The sequence below is a fragment of the Artemia franciscana genome, chromosome 10 (genome assembly GCF_032884065.1).
Source record: "Artemia franciscana chromosome 10, ASM3288406v1, whole genome shotgun sequence".
Classification (NCBI taxonomy): Eukaryota; Metazoa; Arthropoda; class Branchiopoda; order Anostraca; family Artemiidae; genus Artemia; species Artemia franciscana.
Window position 1 is genome coordinate 24,404,073 of NC_088872.1, and position 22,012 is coordinate 24,426,084.

The window sequence follows — 22,012 nt, forward strand, 5'->3', positions numbered from 1 at the left end:
AACTGCACTATCCCTTTCAATTTCCAATCGAATGAGCCCTTTTTGAAATTTTTATAACATCTCTCTATACAAAGTGCCCTGGTCTAAAAAAAAGAACTAAGGAAGTAAAACATTGTGCCCGCATCGCTTTTTACTCTACCTATGATAGCCTAGTATTAGTTGATTCAAGATCAAATGAAAATGAAAGCAAAATCATAAAACAAAAAAAATGACAATAAATGTGATTTGTTTAATGAGTATGCATATTATTAGATTTTGAAATCCACCAAACATCGCTTATAGGAATAAACTTATAGTGCAAAGCAAGTCAAAAATGATAAATGTTCATTCCTTGGCAAAAGGTTTCTCCTGTGCCATACAAAAAAGAGAAAATTAAACAAGTTTAATTCTGCTTACATAATGAGACATCAAAGCGATTAAACCTTGTTTTCTAAAGCTTATAGTACCAGTTAGCAAAATCTAAAGCTTGGATTCATGTATTTGACTACAATACAAACCATTGATTAGAGTTCACTTAATCCGTTCAAGGCGTCTGCATATCTAAAATAACTGTTTTTTTTCTTCTACAGAGACGGATTTCAGTCTCCTTTCTGTATGAAAACGACACGGGGGAGGCTCCCCAAAGAGGAATAAGGGCATGGGAGCTCCCTCCAACTCTAAAAGAAATAGAAGCTGGTTTGGCAGAGCCCCAAGCAAGACAGGCAGAAAATAACATTGATATTGAAGCACCTCCACCATATGAAGCGTTGCCAGAATCTAGACCAGTGGCGCAATCGTTAAATTAGTATAAGACAAAAGAAAAAGTAAAGCTTTGGAAAGAGTGTTGTGAAAAAAATGTCCAGCATATGAGTGTTTGCACTGTGAAAGTATTTTATGCCTCCATTATCGCTAACTATCACAGAAGAAAAATGTTGAGCAAGCGAAAATAGGAAAATCTGTATCGACACTTTGTATACTATCCCCCTAAAAACAAGAAGGGCTGACATAATTACCTGCAACCTTGGGAAAGGCAAATAAATAAGTTAGAAAATTGATCAAGTGCTGTTGATAACTAATTGTTGTTAAAATAAAAATTTTACTCTAGTTTGTTTACTATAAAAATGAATGGTTAGTAAAATAACTTCTTTGCTGCAAAAGAATATCAACAAAAGGACTCTTCGCTATATTCAAATTTAATCAAAATTATTGAACACGACTATATTTAAAGGAAGCTGATTGAAAATGTTGTCATGTATACGGTGTGTTTTCTTTATGTTTGACATCCCCTTCAACATTTTCTAAATGTTTTACATTGATACACTTAGCTTTTTTGGAGACTCAGGATTGCAAATACACCTTTTTTTCTATAGCAAACCTTATATATAGGCAATGGGCAACTTGTATAACGCACAACACTTGCCCCAGGGGCTATGGGGGTTCTTTTCATCCCTGGCAGGATTGTTTTTTTTATACTTCTCGAGTATTTTGAACAAAATGCCTATTCTAAAATTTGGATCAGATGTATTTGGGGTTATTGCAGCTAAAAGGGACAAATGATTTTTCAACAGCTGCATTTTTCACTGTTTTTAAACATCCCCCACAGCATTCCCTGAAATTTTCAATTTCATAGCCCCAACCGTATTCGAAACATTACACAGACTTTTTTTTTTAACTGGATAAACGTAGTATCTTTAGATAAACATGCCATTCGACATTCCACGAAGTTTCGTCTTAACAAAAATAATCTTTTCGAACACCACTTTTTTCTTACTTGACTCGTGTCTCCTACAGGATGTGGCTCAGCGTAGAGAGTTATGTCGGCTTCCACCAACTGGTGCAATCAGCAGCTAACACAGGTTCATCGTGGACGTCGAAGTTTGCCAGCTTAAAGTATTTTAAAAGAGTATCGAACCATCGGTGTTTCGGTCTTCCGCGGTGTCATTTCCAGCCCGTTTATGCGGGCTTAAAGTCCAGCACGATTTTTGCAGCTAGGCGTGATGGCATTTTAAGGATATGACCATTTAATCATAGAGTGGTCTCCGCAATTCGGATGGAAAAGAGTGTATTCTGCTCTGTTTGTAGTAACTTCTCGTTGCTGGCGAAGTCAAACCATCTCAGGCCTTCACTCCTACGAAGGCTTTTCGTCTAGACTACGTCTACGGTCTTGAGAGTTGTGATTGTGGCCAACCAGGTTTCTGTTCCATAAAGAATTACAGAACCAACCAGGGCGTTGAAGATTCGCAGCTTCGTGCTTTGGCTAATACTTGGTTTCCGCCAAAGGTGACGATCTAACCTGACAATGGCAACAGATATCTTGGCTATTCTTGCTTGTAGTTCAGGGAGAAAAGAGCCGTCGGCAGCAATGACAAAGCCCAAGTACGTGAGCTGCTGGACCGCGTCGACAACAGTTTTTTGGTCTAGAGCCACAGGAGGGTTGGCACTGCTAGAGGATGGATTGGCGACTATGATCTTGGTTTTGTCCCAGTTGACCTGTAGTCCTACTTTCACAGCTTCTTCTTGTAAGATGTGAAGTGCTTCCACAAGTTGGTCCATTGATTCCGCCATGAGCGCTAGGTCATCGGCAAAGTAAGCTTCAGAGAGGATGGGATTGTCAAATTAAGTCCAAATCCAAGCCTTGAGGTCGTCTTTGCCATGACATGGTCGATGATGACGCTGAACAGTTTGGGCGCAACGGCACAACCTTGCAGAATCCCTGTATAAATGTGGAAGAACAGGCTTCGTTGGCTGTATACTTAAACGCAGCTGACTGTTTCGTGATGGAATGCTTCGAGGAGTCTGCGGTATTTATATGGCAGGCCGATGGACTTCAAGATGATCCACAGGGCATCCCGGTCGACTCAGTCGAAAGCTACTCGGAAGTTGACAAAGGAGATGAAGTCTTTCTGTCAAAACTATCTTTTTTTCTCGGCTACTTGATGGACTGTGAATATTTTCTCTATGGTCAATTACTCTGACATAAAATCGGCTTGTTCTAGTCTTTGGATTTGGCAGATAATGCTTCAGCAGCGATCTGGAGCACCATTGAGAAGAGTTTTCCAGGTACTGAGAGAAGGGTTATTCCCTGGCAATTTGGACAGTCACTTTGCCTGCCTTTCTTCTCCCATAAGGGAATGATGATTCCTCTTCACCAGTCTTTTGGAATGACCTCCGTTTCCCGCACAACAAAAAAGAGAGTCTGCAGAAGAAGGAGCATGGCTGAGCCCGAATATTTCAGCAACTCTGAACTTCTGCCACATACACCAGAGGCCTTATTGTTCTTCAGCCTATTTATTGCACTTCTTTTTGTGAGGTTTAAAGTTGAAGAGTGGGAAGATCGCCAACTTCGATGGCAGGGCTGAAAGACTGACGAAGTATTTTCTTGGATACTACAGGAGGAGTAGTTCTACTTAGGTGCGATGAGAAAAATTCCTTCTAATGATCGAGGCACAACCGTTCATCTGAAAAAAGAGTCCGGTCTTTTGAAAAGACGGGGCCAACTCTAGGAGCCTTGCTTTCCGTGAGATATAGAAGATGGTTAAACAGAGTGTCTACGTCTTTCTTTCTTGCCGCTTTCTTTCTCAATTTCTTCGGACTTGTTTTTGACGAACTTCTCTCGGTCAAAGTGTATGAGCTTGTTACGAGTGCCATGTAGCTTCTTTTAGTACACCATGTCACCATGTAGTCTAGCTTTCCGACTCAGTTCTATGACATACGAAGTTTGTTCTGAATTCCAAGCCTTCTTGGAGTGCCTCTTTTGCTTAGGACTAGTTGTGTGGCTTCATTTGTTTGAGTCTTGGAAGTACTTCCAGGCCTTGGCTGTTCGTGAGAGTATGAAGTAGTTCGAATCGGTTCGATATCGCGACGGGGTACTTTCGCTTGGCATCCAACTCCTTCAGTTTTAAGAAATCAATAACTGTTGGCCTCGTTTCTGACCGTAGGACTTTCAGGCAAAGCACAACTTCAGCACAGAGAAGTCTGTGGTCAGCATTTCCAAGCTCGTCTGATCTGTACGTTCTGTAGTTCCTCAGCGTCGACCTTCAGCGCTTCGAGATGATAAAAAAGTCGATCATTTTTTTTCGTGCGACTGTCGTTGCTGGACTATGCATACTAGTATATGGTTTTGCGATGGAAGTATGTGTTTGCAACAACAAGGTCGTGTGGTCTGCAAAACTCAAGCAGGTGCAGACCATTGTCATTAAGAGGATCGGGTGTTGAGCGTCCTATGGTGCCTTTCTGTATGCCTGTGTCGTCTGTTACTGTTGAGTTGACATCCCCAAGCAGGACGCAGATGTCATTGGGGGATACACTTCCGAGTGATCTGGAGAGCTCAATATAAAATTCTGTTTGGGCGTCATCATCGGAATCGTTCGTCGGAGCATAACAAACTAGAACCGTCATTTTGCCATGTTTGTGCAGGAAACATGCTTCCAAATGTCTGTCCGAAAATCCTTCGTAGAACAACAGGCACTTTCTTGATAGGCCGTTGAGCACAAGGTCTACACCGTTTCTTCTTATGCAACCACCAGGCCAGAACAATGAGTGGCTATAGCCTATTAGCCTATTAGCTCTTCGCCCCTGTGGAAAAGGCGGGTCCCGGTCAGCCCTGCAATAGCTATCTTATAATTGTGTGGTTCTCTTGATAAAAGGTATTTTGTTGCAGTTGCGTTCAGGGTTGAAAAATTCCAGGTGGCTATTATTAGTCTCCCTTTGTTCAATGCATGTCCGCTGAGGCACTGTGGTCGTGATCTTAAAATATAGTCCGTATCCGAGGCTGATTTATCACTTTGCGTAGCAATTGTTTTCAGGTGGAGGGTCACTAGCCCAACCGATTCTAGGCATTCACTAACCAATGGGGTGAGCTCCGCCCGCCCGATGAGGTTCAGGTCACCCTATACGGCACGATTAGTTTTAACGGAGGTGGCGAGTCCTCCTATTCAGCAGGACGTGGCTACTTACTGGTCACCAATTCCAAGAGCCAAACGAGTGCTTTACCCCGCCAAGAAAATGTCAGCAGCACCCGGTCTTCCCACGCAGTCACCCATCCAAGTACTGACCGGGCCCGACGTTGTGTGACTTTCAGGATCTCACGAGACTGGGTACTTTCAACGTGGTATGGCTGTTGGATGCATCTGCTACTACTAATGTTACTATTACTGCTACAAATGCTACTAAATGTTAGTCAACTACCAATTCTACTCTTAGTCAGGGCCAGATTTAAATTCTTGGCGCCCCTAGGCCGAAGCGTTTTGGTGCCCCAATACCCAAGCAATGTTTTTTCGGGGAGACACAGTTATTTACAGGGAAATCTCCGATAATTCGGGGATGTGGAAGCCCTGAACGATGACAAATGATGAGTGATGATCCAAAAGTAATGCAAGAGTAAGGTGATACCCAACTCTCAGCTGCCGTTCCTTGGAGACATCTTACAGTTTATAAGTGGCTACAGAATTCCTGTGTTGTTTTAAAATAACTTTTCTCTGAATGGGCAGCGCAGCAGCAAAGTGCACATGATACTTTGACGATAAAATCACATCAGTCCATTTTTGTTAAGAAAAAAAAATTGTATTTGAGCCCCTCGGTATTGTGCATCCTAGATCCGGGGCCGGGTGGGTCTATGCGCAAATTCTGGTCTGCTATTGCTACTACTACTACAACTTATTTCACAATTATCTAAACCAGATAAATTTTTATGGAACCCCACTCACGAATTGTAAACCCCATTTTTTCGTTACCGCATCTTACCCCCCCCCCCCCCGTTGACTCTCTTGTGAACTATCTGAGGTCCAACTGGATCACTCTGGGACTTTGTGATTTACATATTATGGGTTTCCTGGAGCTGATCCATCCCCCCTACTAGCATTTATGACTAAACTACAACCGATTTCTTCCTATCTAGCTACAATACAAATATTATTATAAAAAATGCTAAATTATTTCTGTTTTGATTCTTTTTTTAATCTCTTTTAAATAAAAAAAAATTCTTGTTCTCAATGATTTCATGTTTTTCAGTGATTCCATTTCTGTCCTATTTGCAGATTTAGAGGGCACATTCATATGCATTTTTGAAAGTTTTAAAACAAGGAAATCTTAGATTAAACTGATATATTTTAGGGAATAAAAGACCCTTACTTATTCGGGGAAACATTTTGACTTGAGCAGACGGAGTGAAACAGGACGTATAGTACATTTTCATAATTTTGTTGTCAAATTAGTTTACCTAATTTCTTGATGATAAGGTTTTAAAAACGGTGTATTTGTATAAATACTTCTATGGGACACATTAGGAACTGTAATGGACCCCTGTTTTTCGATTTTTTTATATAAAAATGAGGATAGATTAATTAAAAAAAAGAACTATCTGCTCAAAGTAAAGAACGAAGCTGAAACTTAAAACGAGCAACGGTTTTAAAGTTACTCAGTAATTTTTCTCCAAATGATTTAGGGGCAAATGCCCCCTGCCCCCCCCTCAATAACCTAACTGGTTGAACATCCCGATCATCAAGCCCTTTAAAGTTTCAACCTAATACGATTGGTCATTGCTATTGGCGATATATCCTTTGATAACTTGTGTATCTATAGTGTGTTTCTATTTAGTTGAACACTTCCTGAAATTTACTACTCTTGGCGTTATTAGTTGTTGCAATAGACGCAGTAATTGAAGCAGTTGTAGTAGTAGTAACAACAGTGGCAGAATTTTTAGTAAGTTTTCTCAAATTTTGCCTCAAATACCCTTTGTCTTAATACCACTAGTAACATAGTATCAGTGATAGTAGTAGGAGCAATAGTAGTTGTATTAGCAGTAGTAGAACCGCAAAAGCAGCAGTATTAATAGAATTAGTAGTTATGCAAATTGCCTATTGGTAAGTTGAAAATTTCCCTTACGATGCTCTGAATGCTTCAGCTTGGTATGATGAGCCCTTCCAAGTAAATAACTGATAGGTATTTTTGACAATCTGTATGCACATAATACGCTCTGATTCAGTTCAACTTTCTGCTCAATATCCCCTAAAATTTTCACTTCAGTATCCTCAGTCTTCGTAGAACTTGCTCATGAAGCAATACTTTTAGTTTTAGTAGTGAAAATAGTAGCAGTGTTAGTAATAGTAGTTGTAGCAGCAGTAGTATTTTCAATAGTAGTAGTAGTAGTAGCGTCCAAATATTGCGTTTTGGTCAATAAATCTACTTCTTTTAGTCTTCCCTTAAAATTCCAACTGAATATCCTAGTTCATTCTAAGGATATGATCTTTCTATAATCTGCCTGCATATAATGTATTTTCATTCAATTAAAATTTTCCTCTATATTCTGTCAAATTTTCATCTACGATATTGCACTTCATTGCCTAGGGCATTGCTTATATGCTCTTTATAAAACCTGCATGCATATAGTTTTTTCGTTCAATTGAAGCTTCCTCTAGACGTTCCCTAACAGTATCACCATGATACTCTTAGCGTCATTAGTTGCAGCAATCGTAGTTGTTGCATTAACAGCATACAAGATACAAGTTGTTACACATACATAGTATACAGATGCAAGTTGTTGCATCTGTATGTGCATGGTGTTTTTTTAATTTAGTTCAACACTGATTCGATTTTCATAAAAATTTTCACCTTAATTAGTAACAGTAGTAGTAGTACCAGTTGTAGTAATGGTAGCAGTAGTCACAGTAGCAGAAAATTAATAATAGTTGCCTTAAACTAAGCAGAAATAGTAGTAGTTACAGTATAAATAGCAATAGATTTAGTAGTAGTATCGGTAATAGTAGTAGTAGTAGTAATATTAGGATGCAAATATTGTATTTTGGTTAGCTTTTCCATCTGCAAGAACAAGCCCAGTAAGTTTCAATTTTAAACACCGAAGCAGTCACAAGATATTGCTGATACACCCTTCTTAAAACCTGCATATAGATGGTTTGCTGTGATTCGGTTCAACTTCCCATCTCGATATCCTCTAAAAATTTCACCTTCATACCCTGTGCAATAACTTTAATAGTGTTCACAGAAGTAGTAGTGGTATTAATTAGGACTAGCAGTGCTAGCAGTAATAGCACTAGTATTAATAGCAACAGTAGTAATAATATATTACCTTTTGGTAAATTGAACATCCCCCTGGTCACACATAGGAGGTTAAAACTTAATGTAAATGGCCGTTGCTATAACATTGCCCATTTACACGTTTTGTAACCTGTATTTTCGTAGTTGTAATTTAGTTAAACGACCCCCTCAACACTTCCTGAAATTTTTATCTTAATACTTTTAGCCCAAGTAGTCGGAACAGAAGTAGCAGTTGGAGTAGTAGTAGTCGTAGTAGTAGTTGTTTTTGTAGTAGTGGTAGTAGTAGTAAAAGTAGTAGTGGTATAAGTATTAGTTGTCGCATGCACATATTTCCTTTTGGTCAATTGATCTTCCCCTTTAATTACTCTCTGAAAGGTCCAACACGATACCCAAATCCATTCGCGAGAAATGCCCTTTTGGCAACCTGAATACACAGAGTGATTTTATTTAGTTCAAAGTTCTTCCGAACATTCTCTCAGATTTTCACCTTTACAAAATTAGCTTTAATGGCACTGTAACATTTTAGTAGTGCAGAAGTAGGAGAAGGTGTCGTATTAGTGGTAATAGTAACAGTAGTGGCACCAGTATTAATAGCAGTGGTGCATGTATATGTTGGCTTTTGATCAATTGAATATCCCACTCCGGATGGCCAGAGAGTTTCATCTTGATATGATAGATCAACGCACTTAATTTATGCCCGCAACTACTTGATTTTAATTCAAAGTCAATAGATTTGATGCATGCCGACAGCTACTTGATTTTAACACAAAATCAATAGATTTGATGCATGCCTGCAACTACTTGATTTTAATTCAGTTAGTTCAAAGTTCTCCCAAATTTTCACGTTCATACGATTAGCTTTAATGGCACTGTAGCATAATAGTAGTGCAGTAATACGACAAGGTGTTGTATTGGAGGTAATAGTAACAGTTATAGCATCATTATTAATATCAGTTGTAGCATGTGCAAGGTGCTTTTTGGTCAGCTGAATATCCCACTCAGGATGGCCAGAAAGTTTCGACTTGATATGATAAATCAACAGACTTAATGCATCCCTTGAACTGCTTGATTTTAATTTAAAATCAAAGGAGTGGATGCATGCCCGCAATTACTTGATTTTAATTCAATTAGTTCAAAGCTCTCCCAAAAATTCTCTCAAATTTGCAATTTCATATGATTTGCTTTAATAGCACTATATCATAATAGTAATGCAGTAGTAGGGGAAGGTGTTGTATTGGTGGTAATAGTAATAGTAGTAGCACCAGTATTTATAGTAGTTGTAGTATGTAGAGGATACCTTTTGGTCGGTTAAAAATCCCACTCAGGATGGCCAGAAAGTTTCATCTTGATATGAATCAACGGACTTGATTTATACCCGCAACAAACCTAGTGAATGCCCGCAACTACTTGATTTTAATCCAGTTAGTTCAAAGTTCTCCCAAACATTTTCTCAAATTTTTACCTTCACACAGTTAGCTTTAACGGCACTGTATCATATTAGTAGTGTAGTAGTAGGAGAAGGTACGGTATGGGTGTTAATATTTACAGTATTAGTACCAGTATTAACAGTATTGGTAGCATGTTCAAGCTGCCTTTTGGTCGGGCTAACTTCCCACTTAGGATGGCCAAAAATTTACATCTTGATAATGATAAAGCAACGAACTTGATTTATCCCCGCAGCTACTTGTTTAATTCAAAATAAACGGACATTGTGCATGCCCGCACCTACTTCATTTTAATTCAAAATCAAAAGACTTGATGCATGCCAACAACCACTTGATTTTAACTCAAAATCAGCGAACTTGATGCATATCCGCAACTACTTGATTTTAAACCAAAATCAACGGACTTGGTGCATGGCCACACCAACTTGATTTTCATACAAAATCAACGGACTTGATCCATGCCCACAACTACCAGATCTTAATTCAAAATCAACGAACTTGGTGCATGCCCGCAATTTACTGATTTTTAATTGAAAATCAACGGACTTGATGCATGCCCACAACTACTTGATTCTAATTAAAAATCAAAACACTACGTGCATGCCCGCAGCTTCTCGATTTTAATGTAAAACGAACGGACTTGATGCATGCCGGCAAATATTAATTTTAATTCAAAATCAACGGACTTGATGTATGCCCGCAACTACTTGATTTTAATTCAAAGTCAATGGACTTAATGTATGCCCAAAACTACTTCATTCAAATTCAAAATCAACGGACTTGGTCCATGCCCGCAATTACTTGATTTTAATTCAAAATCGACTGACATGATGCGTGCCGGCAAATACTTAAAATCAAAATTAACGGACTTGATGTATGCCCGCAACTACTACTACGCCTGGAACTACTTGATTTTATATCAAATCCAATGTACTTGGTGCCGGCCCGCAACTAACTGATTTTAATTCAAAATCAATGGACTCGATGCATACCGGCAAGTACTTGATTTTAATTCAGAATTAACGGACTTGATTCCTGCCCGCAACTACTTGATTTTAATTCAAAATCAACGGATTTGACCCATAAATACTTAATTTTAATTCAAAATCAACGGACTTGTGCATGCCCGAAATTATTCGATTTTAATTAAAAATCAACAGACTTGATGCATGCCCACAACTACTTGATTTTAATTCAAAATTAAAGGACTTGATGCATGCTCGCAAACTGCTTGATTTTAATTCAAAATCAACAGACTTGATGTATGCCCGCAACTACTACTACACCTGGAACTACTTGATTAATACATTTTTTAGAATATGCATATTTTAGCATGATAGATTTGAAGATGAATTCTTGCTGAACTTAAGTACTGGAAGTTGGTTTTCAATGGGGATACCACCAGATGCCCTCTTTCCTTCAAGAAGAAAACTATTTGCAAGTGTAGGCTACTAGCTCATTATAGCAAGCAATCCTTGCTTGATAATGCCCTTTTAGAGCTGTCTTTCCCAAAACTAAATTCTTCTAACCTCTAAAAACCCAATATGCATTAACTATAGTTTTTTTATATATCTCAGTGGTGGATATCTTGATAGCCTATTAGCAAAATAGGTCCATTATCCTAGTCCAATATATTATCTAGAGATGAGAAGAAGAAAACAAGATATTCTATATTCCTGACCTCTCCAGCTCAATCATAGTAAAATGATGGAAAGAGAAAGTCTAAATTAATTGTCCCTTTTAATCAATTATATCCCTCCACTTATCCCTTTTTCACTAAATAAATGTCTGGCCAGCACCTTTGTCCCTACCCCTCCCTCTGTTAAAGAAAATTAGATCTATTTTGCAAGGTTTCACTTTGATAACACACATATTTTTTAAGGTTATCAAAGGTTAGGGCCCTCTAGAGGGAGAAGAAGTAGAGGTAGGTACTTCAAAATACCTTCCCAGGACATACTTTGGTCTGTAGACCAATCCCTGAAAGTTTCATTTTCCTAACCTAACCCCTTTCTGAGATAGCAAGAAGTCAATCAACTAGAATTTTACCAAAAATTATATTCTTAGAGCATAAAAAGGCATCAAATTGAATGCTTACTTGATTTGTAAGTAAATAATATGGACATCAAAATGGTTACCCAGAAAGACATTGAGTGATGTGTTCACCTTATTTTTAGGTCAGTAATATAAACTGCTCCCAAAATTTAATACTCTTAAATCAAATGTGTTTGAGATCAGATGCTCAAAGTGCAAGAACTACCATGCATAGACTACAGTATAGGGTTCATATAGGCCTATAGCATGAATGCATTGAAATTAGGATATCATATTTATTACTAACAACAAAAGAAGTTCCACTGGAATCCTGAAGAACTTCAGTGTCTGGAATAGAAAAATGCATAGGTACTTCGGGTGTGTTCCAGGGACTTACTGTAGTAACCGAATGGTTACTATTTCCGTTCCTAGCGGGAAAATGGTTACTGCCCAACCCACTGGGAACAAGAATAGTTACTGCCGGCAGTAACCGCAGTAAGTGATTTTCTTACCGTGCTCAAAAGAATGGTTAGCGCAGTAAGTACATAATTCACCTTCTTCAACAACTCATTCAACAAAAAATAAATATGGACAAGAATGAATATGGAATAATGGAATAATGGAATATGAAGTTATTTGCTTGGAAGAAGGTGGGACAGTGATTTCGCAAAAGAAAGAGGGATCTGAGCCAGGTTAGTAAATCACCATACTTTGGGATCAACATTAAAGGACACCCTGAGTAGTAGGCTATCTATTAGCAAGTAGGTTAAATCAATGAAAAACTTATTATTTAATTTAAAGATTTCCATGTTTTCTGGCATATCGAGGCATAATTATTACCTTAAATTGCCATTTGGAATCATTCTAAGGATTGACTTCTTCCAGGTAACATTGAGGCTCCATTAAATTGCCACATGGTAGTATTTTAAGCATTAACTCCTTTTAGGCTCTGTAAACAGGCCTAGGTGAAGTATTACAGATAAGTTGAGGATTTATGGGCTGCCAAATCATTATTCTGAGACTGTCTTTAATCCTATTGAAGAAGTAGGCTAGGGTAGACTATTCAGAGTCTATTCCAAAGGATGGTAATTTTATCCAGTAAAATTCTAGTTGATTGACTTCTTGCTATCACTGAAATGGGTTAGGTTAGGAAAATAAAACTTTCAGGGATGGGTCTACAGGCTAAAGTATGTCCTGGGAAGGTATTTCAAAGTACACATCTCTACTCATTCTTGCTCTAGAGGGCCTTGATCTTTGATGACCTTCAACTATATTTATAGCTGAAGTTACATGTTTCCCATTGATTCTGCCAATCTATCCCTCAACCTTTAACTCCCTGTTAATTGAAGCGGGAAAAGGTAACAGGTGACAGAATACATTGGAACTACATAATTTTGGCTATATATTTGCACATTAGGCAGGTTGGAGGTAAATTATAGTATAGAGATGCATGCTTTTCTCTTTGGTATGTAAGCTAAGTTGAAGGTTACTTGTACCTGATGCTGTCTGTGTTGTTTTTAGTTGGATGGGAAACATCCAAAGAAAGTTTCCTTTGAAAAGGAAAGGTGAGAATGCCCAAAAGTGAGATTGAATTTGTCAAAGCTTGGAGGTTTGCCCCTTCAGTCTGTTTAAAGGAAAATGGATTCATAATTGAAGCTTTGTTCATTTCAATCTTAAGGGTGACCTATATTTGTGACAATTCATTAAATGGTTGTAAAGGGGTACTTTTGTTTATTCATTTGTCTTCTTTGTTTTCTAACAGTTTTTTTTAATCTTTAAATTGATATCCATTTCTTACAAATTTTTATTGATACCAGAGGTTCATTTGCAAGTTTTCACCTACTTTGTAATCCCTGGTTCCACAATTACATTTAAATTTACTGAAGCTAGGAAACATAGAGCTACTATCTATTTAAAGAAAATCAATGGATATACGTAGGTTTTATTGTATTTAAGCCCTAGGGCCATGGCAATTAAAGACAAATTAAAGAAGATTAACTTTAAAATACTGGACATTAAATAAGCATGATAGTCACAAAGAAAAACAAATAACAAAATTATACTTCTGTGTTCAGTTGCCAACCTGAGCAACAGTCATAAATTTTTTTAATCTTGCAGAACATTCACAAGCTATCTCTCATGACCCACACTCTTGCCCATACATCCACATTTCTGGGAAATAGAAGGACCATCATACTGGTATTCTTCATTTTTACTTATATTTAATGGGTTTGAAAGAAAGTTTCTATGGCTAAGTCAGTAGGCCAGTAAAGGACCTGGTGGTCCTTTAGCCAGGTAATGCAATAGGAAGCTAGGGACCAGCCAGCCTATGCTCTTGCATGCCCTTCCTTCTTACTGTCCCTAGTTTTCCATCTGTACTCATTTAAAGTTAGGCCAATTCTAGCTGAGGTTAGTCATATCACCAACCCCTATCCAAAACAAAATAAACTGACAATGCCAGGAATTAAACCTGTACCCCTTGGACAAAGCATTCCAGCCCAGAGTGCCTACCACTTAGCAAGGAACACAAATTTGACCAGAGAACAATAATTATTTTTAAAAAAGTAGAATATTGAAAAAAAAACTTGCTATAGTTGTCCCACTACTATCCTGTAAATGCTATAGGCCCATTTTATTTAGACAAATCAATTTAAGACAGGTATCAACAAAACTCCATCAGGGATTGTATATGCTTAAGATACAATCAAGCTATTTGAATGCTTAGTTTTGTGATATTCTAGTCTTCAAATAATAAAAAAAGAGAAAAAGTATATGATCTATTTATTTTTCACCAGCTCATTTGAGCAAAATCATTTGTGACAGCCAAATGCCCATGGTTGGCTTAGAACCTCTCTAAATGCTCTGAAACAGAAGGAATAAAAAAATTATACTAATCAGCATTATACTGTCCCTTAAATTTAAACACGTGCATTTAATTCGAAAATGACGCTACTGCTAGTCAGCTTACTGTGCCGCTCCCACTGGCTCTACCGCAGTTAGAAATGGGCAGTTACCGCGCAGTTACTGCACCTACTGGAAAACCGTCAGCTGGAACACACCCTTCAAGTTATTCAAATACTTTATGCTTTTATTTCTTCTACCCCGTCTTCTTTTACTTATCCGATTACTAATCTGACTAATCCAAGCGTTTAATGAAACGCACGTCGTAGGTTACTCATATTACCCCTTCGAACGCTCAGGATTACTTGTTCGCGGGCTTGCACTTTCTATCCCCGAAAAGAAAAGATTATTGAGAACAAGTGACGTCAATTGGTCAATATTATATATTTTTTTTAAACGGATTAACATGTGAAATTGTGAAGTCTAGAGAAAAGACAAGGAAACTGTAAATAGTGGAAATAATCTTAGCTTTTCAGTGACCTGTTAGTAATCTTATGCCTATTTCTTAAGATCTAAAGGGTTTGGTGTTCTAAAAAGATTGGTTCAAGGAAGGCAGCTATCACGTTGGTGAGTTAGTCAAATATTACCATATCAAACAGGCCTAGTTTCTAAATTATCCTATAATTTTTAGTTGAAAAAAATTTAGAATGATTAGGCCAATACCTATAGCCTTTTATTTATTTATTTATTTATTATTACAATAGTGGTAAGCATTAATGCTTGTCGCAAAAACACAAAAACACAAAATCATAATACTAATCTAAAGTAAATTGGCAACGACAAATTAAACAGCAAAAATTTCTAAATAAAACGACACTACACAACAAAAGCGTCTAAATAAAAAGGCGTATTTACTAATGCACTCTTAAAATTTTGAACACTCTCTGCCTCAACAACCTCCAAAGGCAAACCATTCCATGGTCTGGCAACTCTACTAACAAAAGATAATTAACCAATTTTTTTCAGTGGTTTTGGGGGATATAATTTATAATCATGCTGACGAGTAGAGTGATAATGGCTAAATTTAAAAAATAAATTTGGATCAACATCATCCACTCCTTTAATTATACAAAACACATTTACAAGGTCATTGCGATGTCTACGAAACTTCAACAACGGGAGTTGAAGCCTAGAAAGTCTCTGAGGATAAGAAAGGCACTGAAGGTATGGGACCAATCTAGTGGCCCTTCTCTGAACCTTCTCTATCCTATGCTCATCTGTTAGACTTAATGGAAACCAAACAGAAGTATTATACTCAAGAAGAGGGCAGACCATTGATTTGTATAGTAGTAAGAAATTACAAAGGTTGAACCTACTAAAGCTTCTCCTTATAGACGATAAACAATAATTCGCATTCTTTACAATTTCCAAAACATACTTATCAAATTTCAATTGGGTATCAAAGTAAACACCAAGGTCACACACTATTTCATTAGAAGGGATTTGTATGCCAGACAGCTGGTAAGTATGCACAGGTGGGAGTTTACGAGCATAGTGTAGAACAACACACTTAGAAGGGTTTATGAACATGGAATTAGATTCGCATCAATAAGTTAGAGAGTCAAGATCCTCCTGCAAAAGTTGCACATCATTTTGGTCTTGTACTGGTAGATAAAGTTTTACATCATCCTCAAACATCTTGACAGTAGAATGCTGAACAGAGGAAGGCAGATCTTAATAAATAAACAAAATAAAATTGGACCCAGGCAGCTACCCTGGGGGACTCCGCTTAACACATCAATTGAGGATGACATAGCTTCACCAACAACAACCTGCTGAGTTTGCCCATTTTGATAATCAGCAATAAATGCAATTGTTTTTTTACCCAATTTATAAGCTGCACATTTTTTAAGAAGGGTGGGTATTGAGACTTTGTCGAATGCCTTCGAGAAGTCGATGTAAATGCAGTCAAAGGGTATAGCTAAATTGGCAAAACGTTGAAAATCCAAAGTAACCTCAAGAAGCTGAGTATTACAAGACCTATTTTTTCGGAAACCATGCTGAGCAGGATTCCAAAGATGATTTCCGTCAAAATACTTTTGAATGCGTGAAACAATCAACTTTTCCATCACTCAGCAAAACAAAGACGTGATTGAAATTGGTTGATAGTTTTTAAAATCTGACCTGGAGCCACTTTTGTGAAGCAACTTTACCAAGGCCTTCTTCCACCCTGACGGACACAGTCCATGTGCCAAAGATGAGTTAAATATATAGGTAAGTGGTTCTGCAATTTCACGAGCAATTTGTCTTATCATTATATTCGGGAAACCGTCTATATCCGGCGCTTTAGATGTATCCAATTTTATAAGAATAATATAAACTTCAGTCAATGAGAAACCTGAATCATCAAATGGAACAAGAATGTCCGGCGACGCAATCGATTCTACTTGAGATGCAAAATTAGCTTCATTTGAATGAATTGGCTGTGTTTTAAGAAAAACTGAAGAAAAAGTTTGGCTAAAAATAAGAGCCTTCTCAGAATCACTATCAATCTTTGGGTGTGTATCCTGATGTGTGAACGTAGATGAAGATGGTGCAAGGTTAGGCTTATTCCTATTTACATATTTCCAAAATATTTTAGGTGATGCGGTGCTTGAGTGAATAATACACGACTCAAGCTCTTCATGATTAGCCCTAAGAAGCCAAGTGACCTTGTTTCTTGCTAGTGAATACGCATGCCATTCACCTGAATCCTCTTGCAACTGAGTATCCAAATGCCCTTGTCTGACTACTTTACTATGTCGTGACTCAATACAAGACCGCCAAGGACTATTTTTTTCACGTATTGCTTGGAGTATGTGTCTTGGAAGTTTAGGATTATTTCTGCGACCGGAAAAATTCCTCACCAAAGGAACAAATTTATCCCTACATTCCCTCAGCACCTTTTTTACAAAATCAAACGTGGTGTCCGGAGAAACATGATTATTTTTTAGTTCATACATGATATTAATAGACGAAATAAATTGTCGCATTGATTCATAATCAGCATTAGCATAATCATGCCGATAAAACACAAAACCTCTCTGTTGAGCATCAATATTCATGTAAATATCTAACACAACATGATCACTTTTACCTAAAGGCAGACGGAAATCTACACTCAAAATATTATCAATTGACTTGGTAATAACCAGATCTAAAATCGATGGAATAGCATCATTCCTGGCTCAAGTTGGCCTAACAATATGTTGGTATAAGTACAGATCATCCAATCTATCTAAAAATTGCTGCTCATACAATGAAGTGGACAAACTTGTACTATGCGCGCTCCAATCTATCAAAGATAAATTGAAGTCACCTAGAATAAAGAACTTTGAACTACGACCAACAAGACGAGAAATACACGCTAGAATATTGGCATTATTAACTGGACTCGATAAATTCAGAGTAGGACTACGATAAAAAGCTGCAATACACATGTAAATACTATGATAAGGCAATTTAACATCAACCAAAAGACACTCTGACACTGAGTCTACTAACAAATCAACAACCACAGACAACTTAATAGAACAATGAATATAAATACAAATCCCTCTTTTAGCTGAATTATTAGATACTAAATTATATTGTGGTAGCAGCTGAAAAAAATAGACAGGTCACTGAAATGTTTTGGTAAAACTTCGGTAACAACAACTAAATGTGGTTTACGTTGCTTTATTAGCTCACTAAACTCTTCCCATTTAGATGACAGGCATTCTGCATTTGTATATGTCACCAAAAATGTATCACTCAGACACTTCAACTTTTTTAGGGAGTCACTCTTTGATGCTCGCGTAGCTATTTGGGGTTTCACGAAAAGAGTTATTATTCACGAGGGTTAGTCCGTTTTTGCTACGTTTTATTTTCCAGTTAGTTTCGCCAGCGTCCAATTTCGATTTCAGCTCCTGTTTCAGGGCATCGTACTTCTTTTTTTCCAACAGTTCAATCGTTGTACGATCATGAGAGACTTTGAACAAGGGGTATGTAGCTTTGATACTAGCATTCTCGGACGTCAGAAAGAAACAAGCTGTATCACGTTCTACCGGTGTCTTGAACATCAACTTAATAGGCCTGATCTTACCAGGTGTATGTTTACTAAGTCTAACTGAGTAGCTACATTTTGCAGGGCAAAGTACAAGTAGCTTGTCGTTGAAAAATTTGCAATCGGTCTCGTTTTGTTGTCTATGAGATGACAAAGTAGCGTCTTCAGCTAAACCAAACACGATCAGGTTTTTTTGTTTTTCCACAATATCTGACACATAAAATGAACTTAAGTTCGAGCTACTGACACTGATTCCCTCGTCCTTTTTCACAAATTTTTCAGTTAGGCTTTTTTCCAAGCTCTGACACTTCACCCCTATTAGGTTCTCGGTAAAATACTGGACGTCGGAAAGTGTGCACTTATTTTTCAGGTCATTCTCAGTTTCAGCTACTTTCCATTGGATAGGCTCTAATAAAGTGCAAAACTTATCCTCCATCGCCTTAAATGACGTTTGAATTTCACCCCTCAAAATATCTTTAATTTCTGCAGATGTCAGCCCTTGGTTGATCGTGTTTTTCTTTTGTTTACATACAGGGCAGAACCAAAGTGACTCGAGCCTCCGAGTCATTTTTGTGAATAAGTTGTATTCCGGCTCTGACATTTCCAAGCATACGATGCATACCCAGGATTCGCATGAGTCACAAAGCAATGCAAAATCGTCTTCTTGCAATTTGGAGTCACAACCTTTGCACTCATCAACACCTTTTTTGGGCGAATGTCTTGGTCTTATTTGGGCAACTGTGTTAGACGATCCTTTATTTTTCTCCATAACTCTATTGTTGTAATAGTGACAACAGTGCGCGTGCGCTAATTTTGAAACCAAGCGTACACGTGGGCTAATTAAAACAAGGTCAAAGAAAATAGTCGTTAAATAACAAGATTAACCTTAAAAATGCGAGTTAGGGTAATACACCACTCTATAGGGTCACTTATTAGCAAAGCAGGTAAGCAGATTGATACTTATTTCCTCTGATTTTTGAAGATTTTTGGATTACACTTAGATAAGACAAGAAAACAGCGTTGCCAAATCATACATTCGATACATTTATATAGTCTATATTTGTTGAGATTGCTATTTAAACTGGATTTTTAAGGTAAAGTAGGGGTAAAATTTTACTTTAGCTACTTTTCGATATCTTTGAAAGATGTTAGGCTAGGAAAATGAAACTTTCTGGGATGTGACTACAGGCTAAAGTATGTCCCAGGAAGGTTTTTTGAAGTACCTACTTCTACTTCTTTTCCCTCTAGCGGCTCCTGAAATTTTTGGGTGCCTTATTTTTTGGTTATCAGTTTCTTTTTCTCTGGCCTTAGCTCTGAAAAGACAATTCCTGTTGATTGAGCAGAACTTTAAGCCACAACATTGTTTTTTTCTAATTTTAGAAATAATCTTTTATGCCACCTCATTAAAGGTTAAATATATGGCTTATATTATTTATTCTCTGTGAATTTTTGTTTTATTTGATTTCATTGATATCAGTTGCTTTCTATTAAAAATATATTAAATTTTTTACATTAAGCTTCTTCTTTTTTTTAAAAAAATTTAACTGTTTTTCTTTTTACATGTTGTATAAAATGTAAAGGAATACATGGCCCTTCATTTCATAGATTCAACTAAAATTCTTTTAGGCATCTTATATCAAAATACATCAGACACATTTTAATGGTTTTCTTTTTAGATGACAAAGGACATTATTAAAGTTTTGCATTGCTTTGCTAAAAATTGTCTTAAAAAGTACCAAGTTTAGAGATTTATGTTAATATTCTTCTTGCTGATCAGTATAATTGTTTTTAAAATTCCTTTTGTTTAAAGCATCTTAGAGAGATTCTGAGCCAACCATGGGTATATTGTTGTCACAAATGATTTTTCTCAAATGGGCTGGTGGAAAACATAGAACATATAATTTCTCTTTTTTTTATTATTTCAAGACTAGAATATCACAAAACTAAGCATTCATATTGTTGATTGTATCTTAAGTAAATGCAATCCCTGATGGAGTTTTGTTGATACATGTCTGAAAATTTATTTGTCTAAATAAAATACATATTGTTTGTGGGACAGCAGTGAAAAATGGGAGCAAGTATGACTTGAGTTTTTTTTTAAATAATTTTGTTCTCTGGTGACATTTGTGTTCCTTCTTAAGTGTCTGGCACTCTAGGTTGAGAATCCTTTATCCAAAGGGCACAGGCTTAACTCCTGGCATTAGCAGTTTATTTGGTTTGGGGCAAAGGTCAGTGATGTGACTCTGTAAGTTCAGCCAGAATTGGCCCATACTTAACAGATTACCTAGAGAAATCTGGGGTCAGTAAGCTGGGAGGGCATGCAAAAGCACAGGATGACTGGCCCCTAGCTTCCAATTGCACTTCCTGGCTAAAGGACCACCTGGCCCTTTACTGGGCTTCTGACTTAGCCGTAGAAGCTTTCTTTTAAACCCATTAAATATAAGTACAAAGGAAGAAATGCCAGTAGGGTGGTCCTTCCTTTTCAATGAATTGTTCATGTAAAGACAAGAGTGTAGGTCATAAGAGGTGGCTGGTGAATTGTTTGCAAGGTTTAAAAATTTAGGGCAATTGCTCAGGTTGGCAACTGAGCACAAAAGTAAAATTTTGTGAATGGTTTTTCTTTGTGAATGTTATATTTATGTAATGTCAAGCATTTAAAGTTAATCTTCATTGTTTTGGTTTAATTGCCATGGCCCTGGGATTTTAGTGTATTAAAACCTACTTATGTCCATCCATTTCCTTTTAAACAGAGAGGAGTTCTATTTCTCCTAGCTTCAATAAATATATATGCAATTTTGAGACCAGAGTTACAAAGTAGGTCAAAACTTGCAAATGGAACTGTGGTATGACTAATTATTTTGTAAGAAATATATATCAAGTTAAAGATTTAAAAAATCATGTAGAAAACAGACAAGACAAATAAATAAAAGTATCTCTTTACAACCATTTAATGAAGTTTGACAAATGTAGATCATCCCTTAGATTGAAATGAACAAAGCTTCAATTATGAATCTGTTTTCCTTAAACAGACTGAAGGGGCAAACTTTCAAGCTATGACAAATTCAATCTCACTTTTGGTCTCTTTCCTTTTCAATGAGACCTTTCTTTGGATTTCTTTTTCAACCAAGTAAAAACAGTAGGGACAGGATCAGGTATAAGTGACCTTCCATTTAGCCTACATACCCAGGGGAAAATCATGCAGCTATACTAATAATTAGTAAATTTTTTGTTGTTCATATTTTTGATTTACAAATTTAGTGAACATACCCCTTGATGCCTTTTTATGTTCTTTACAAACATAATAAGTGCTTCAATTGCAAGTTTTTGAGCTCTTGAAATTACCAAAATTTACCCAAATAGTTTTTGGGTATAAAAAAGCCTAAAACATTGGTGTCAAACTCACTGTTTCATTATTAATCCATTTTTTAATGTTGTATAATCTATGAGCACTGATTTTCCACAGTTAAGTTGGATTAATAAAATTTTACAATATTATGCTGTTTTTCTTCTTTTTTGATGCCAAAATTCAATTAAAGTAAGTGTTTTTGGTCATTTATGACAAAATAGTGTATGTTTTTCA

General features: G+C 37.0%; 3 protein-coding genes and 1 pseudogene across 3 annotated transcripts in view; 1 reads left to right on the top strand and 3 right to left on the bottom strand.

The window, feature by feature from the left end:
• LOC136031953 (uncharacterized) overlaps positions 1-1,083 on the top strand; it is a 55,475-nt gene extending 54,392 nt beyond the window's left edge. Inside the window, exon 6 of the mRNA XM_065711963.1 lies at positions 570-1,083. Within this exon, the coding sequence (XP_065568035.1) occupies positions 570-785 (216 nt within the window). The 3' untranslated portion in view covers positions 786-1,083. The remainder of the gene's footprint in view (positions 1-569) is intronic.
• The window catches only part of LOC136031952 (adenosine deaminase-like), a 233,178-nt gene extending 221,209 nt beyond the window's left edge, over positions 1-11,969 (bottom strand). Inside the window, exon 1 of the mRNA XM_065711961.1 lies at positions 11,815-11,969. The gene's annotated coding sequence lies outside the window, so the exon portion shown is untranslated. The remainder of the gene's footprint in view (positions 1-11,814) is intronic.
• Positions 4,985-5,103, bottom strand: LOC136032524 (5S ribosomal RNA; annotated as a pseudogene).
• Positions 11,970-16,480: 4,511 nt separating the features above from the next.
• On the bottom strand, positions 16,481-17,452 carry LOC136032425 (uncharacterized). The gene has a single exon (XM_065712735.1). The coding sequence runs from the start codon at positions 17,450-17,452 to the stop codon at positions 16,481-16,483; it is 972 nt and encodes a 323-aa protein (XP_065568807.1).
• Between the last annotated feature and the right edge of the window lie 4,560 nt (positions 17,453-22,012).

What these genes read in the sequence shown, in the direction of transcription:
- LOC136032425 (XM_065712735.1), bottom strand. Translation starts at nt 17,452, where the DNA reads ATGAATATTGATGCTCAACAGAGAGGTTTTGTGTTTTATCGGCATGAT.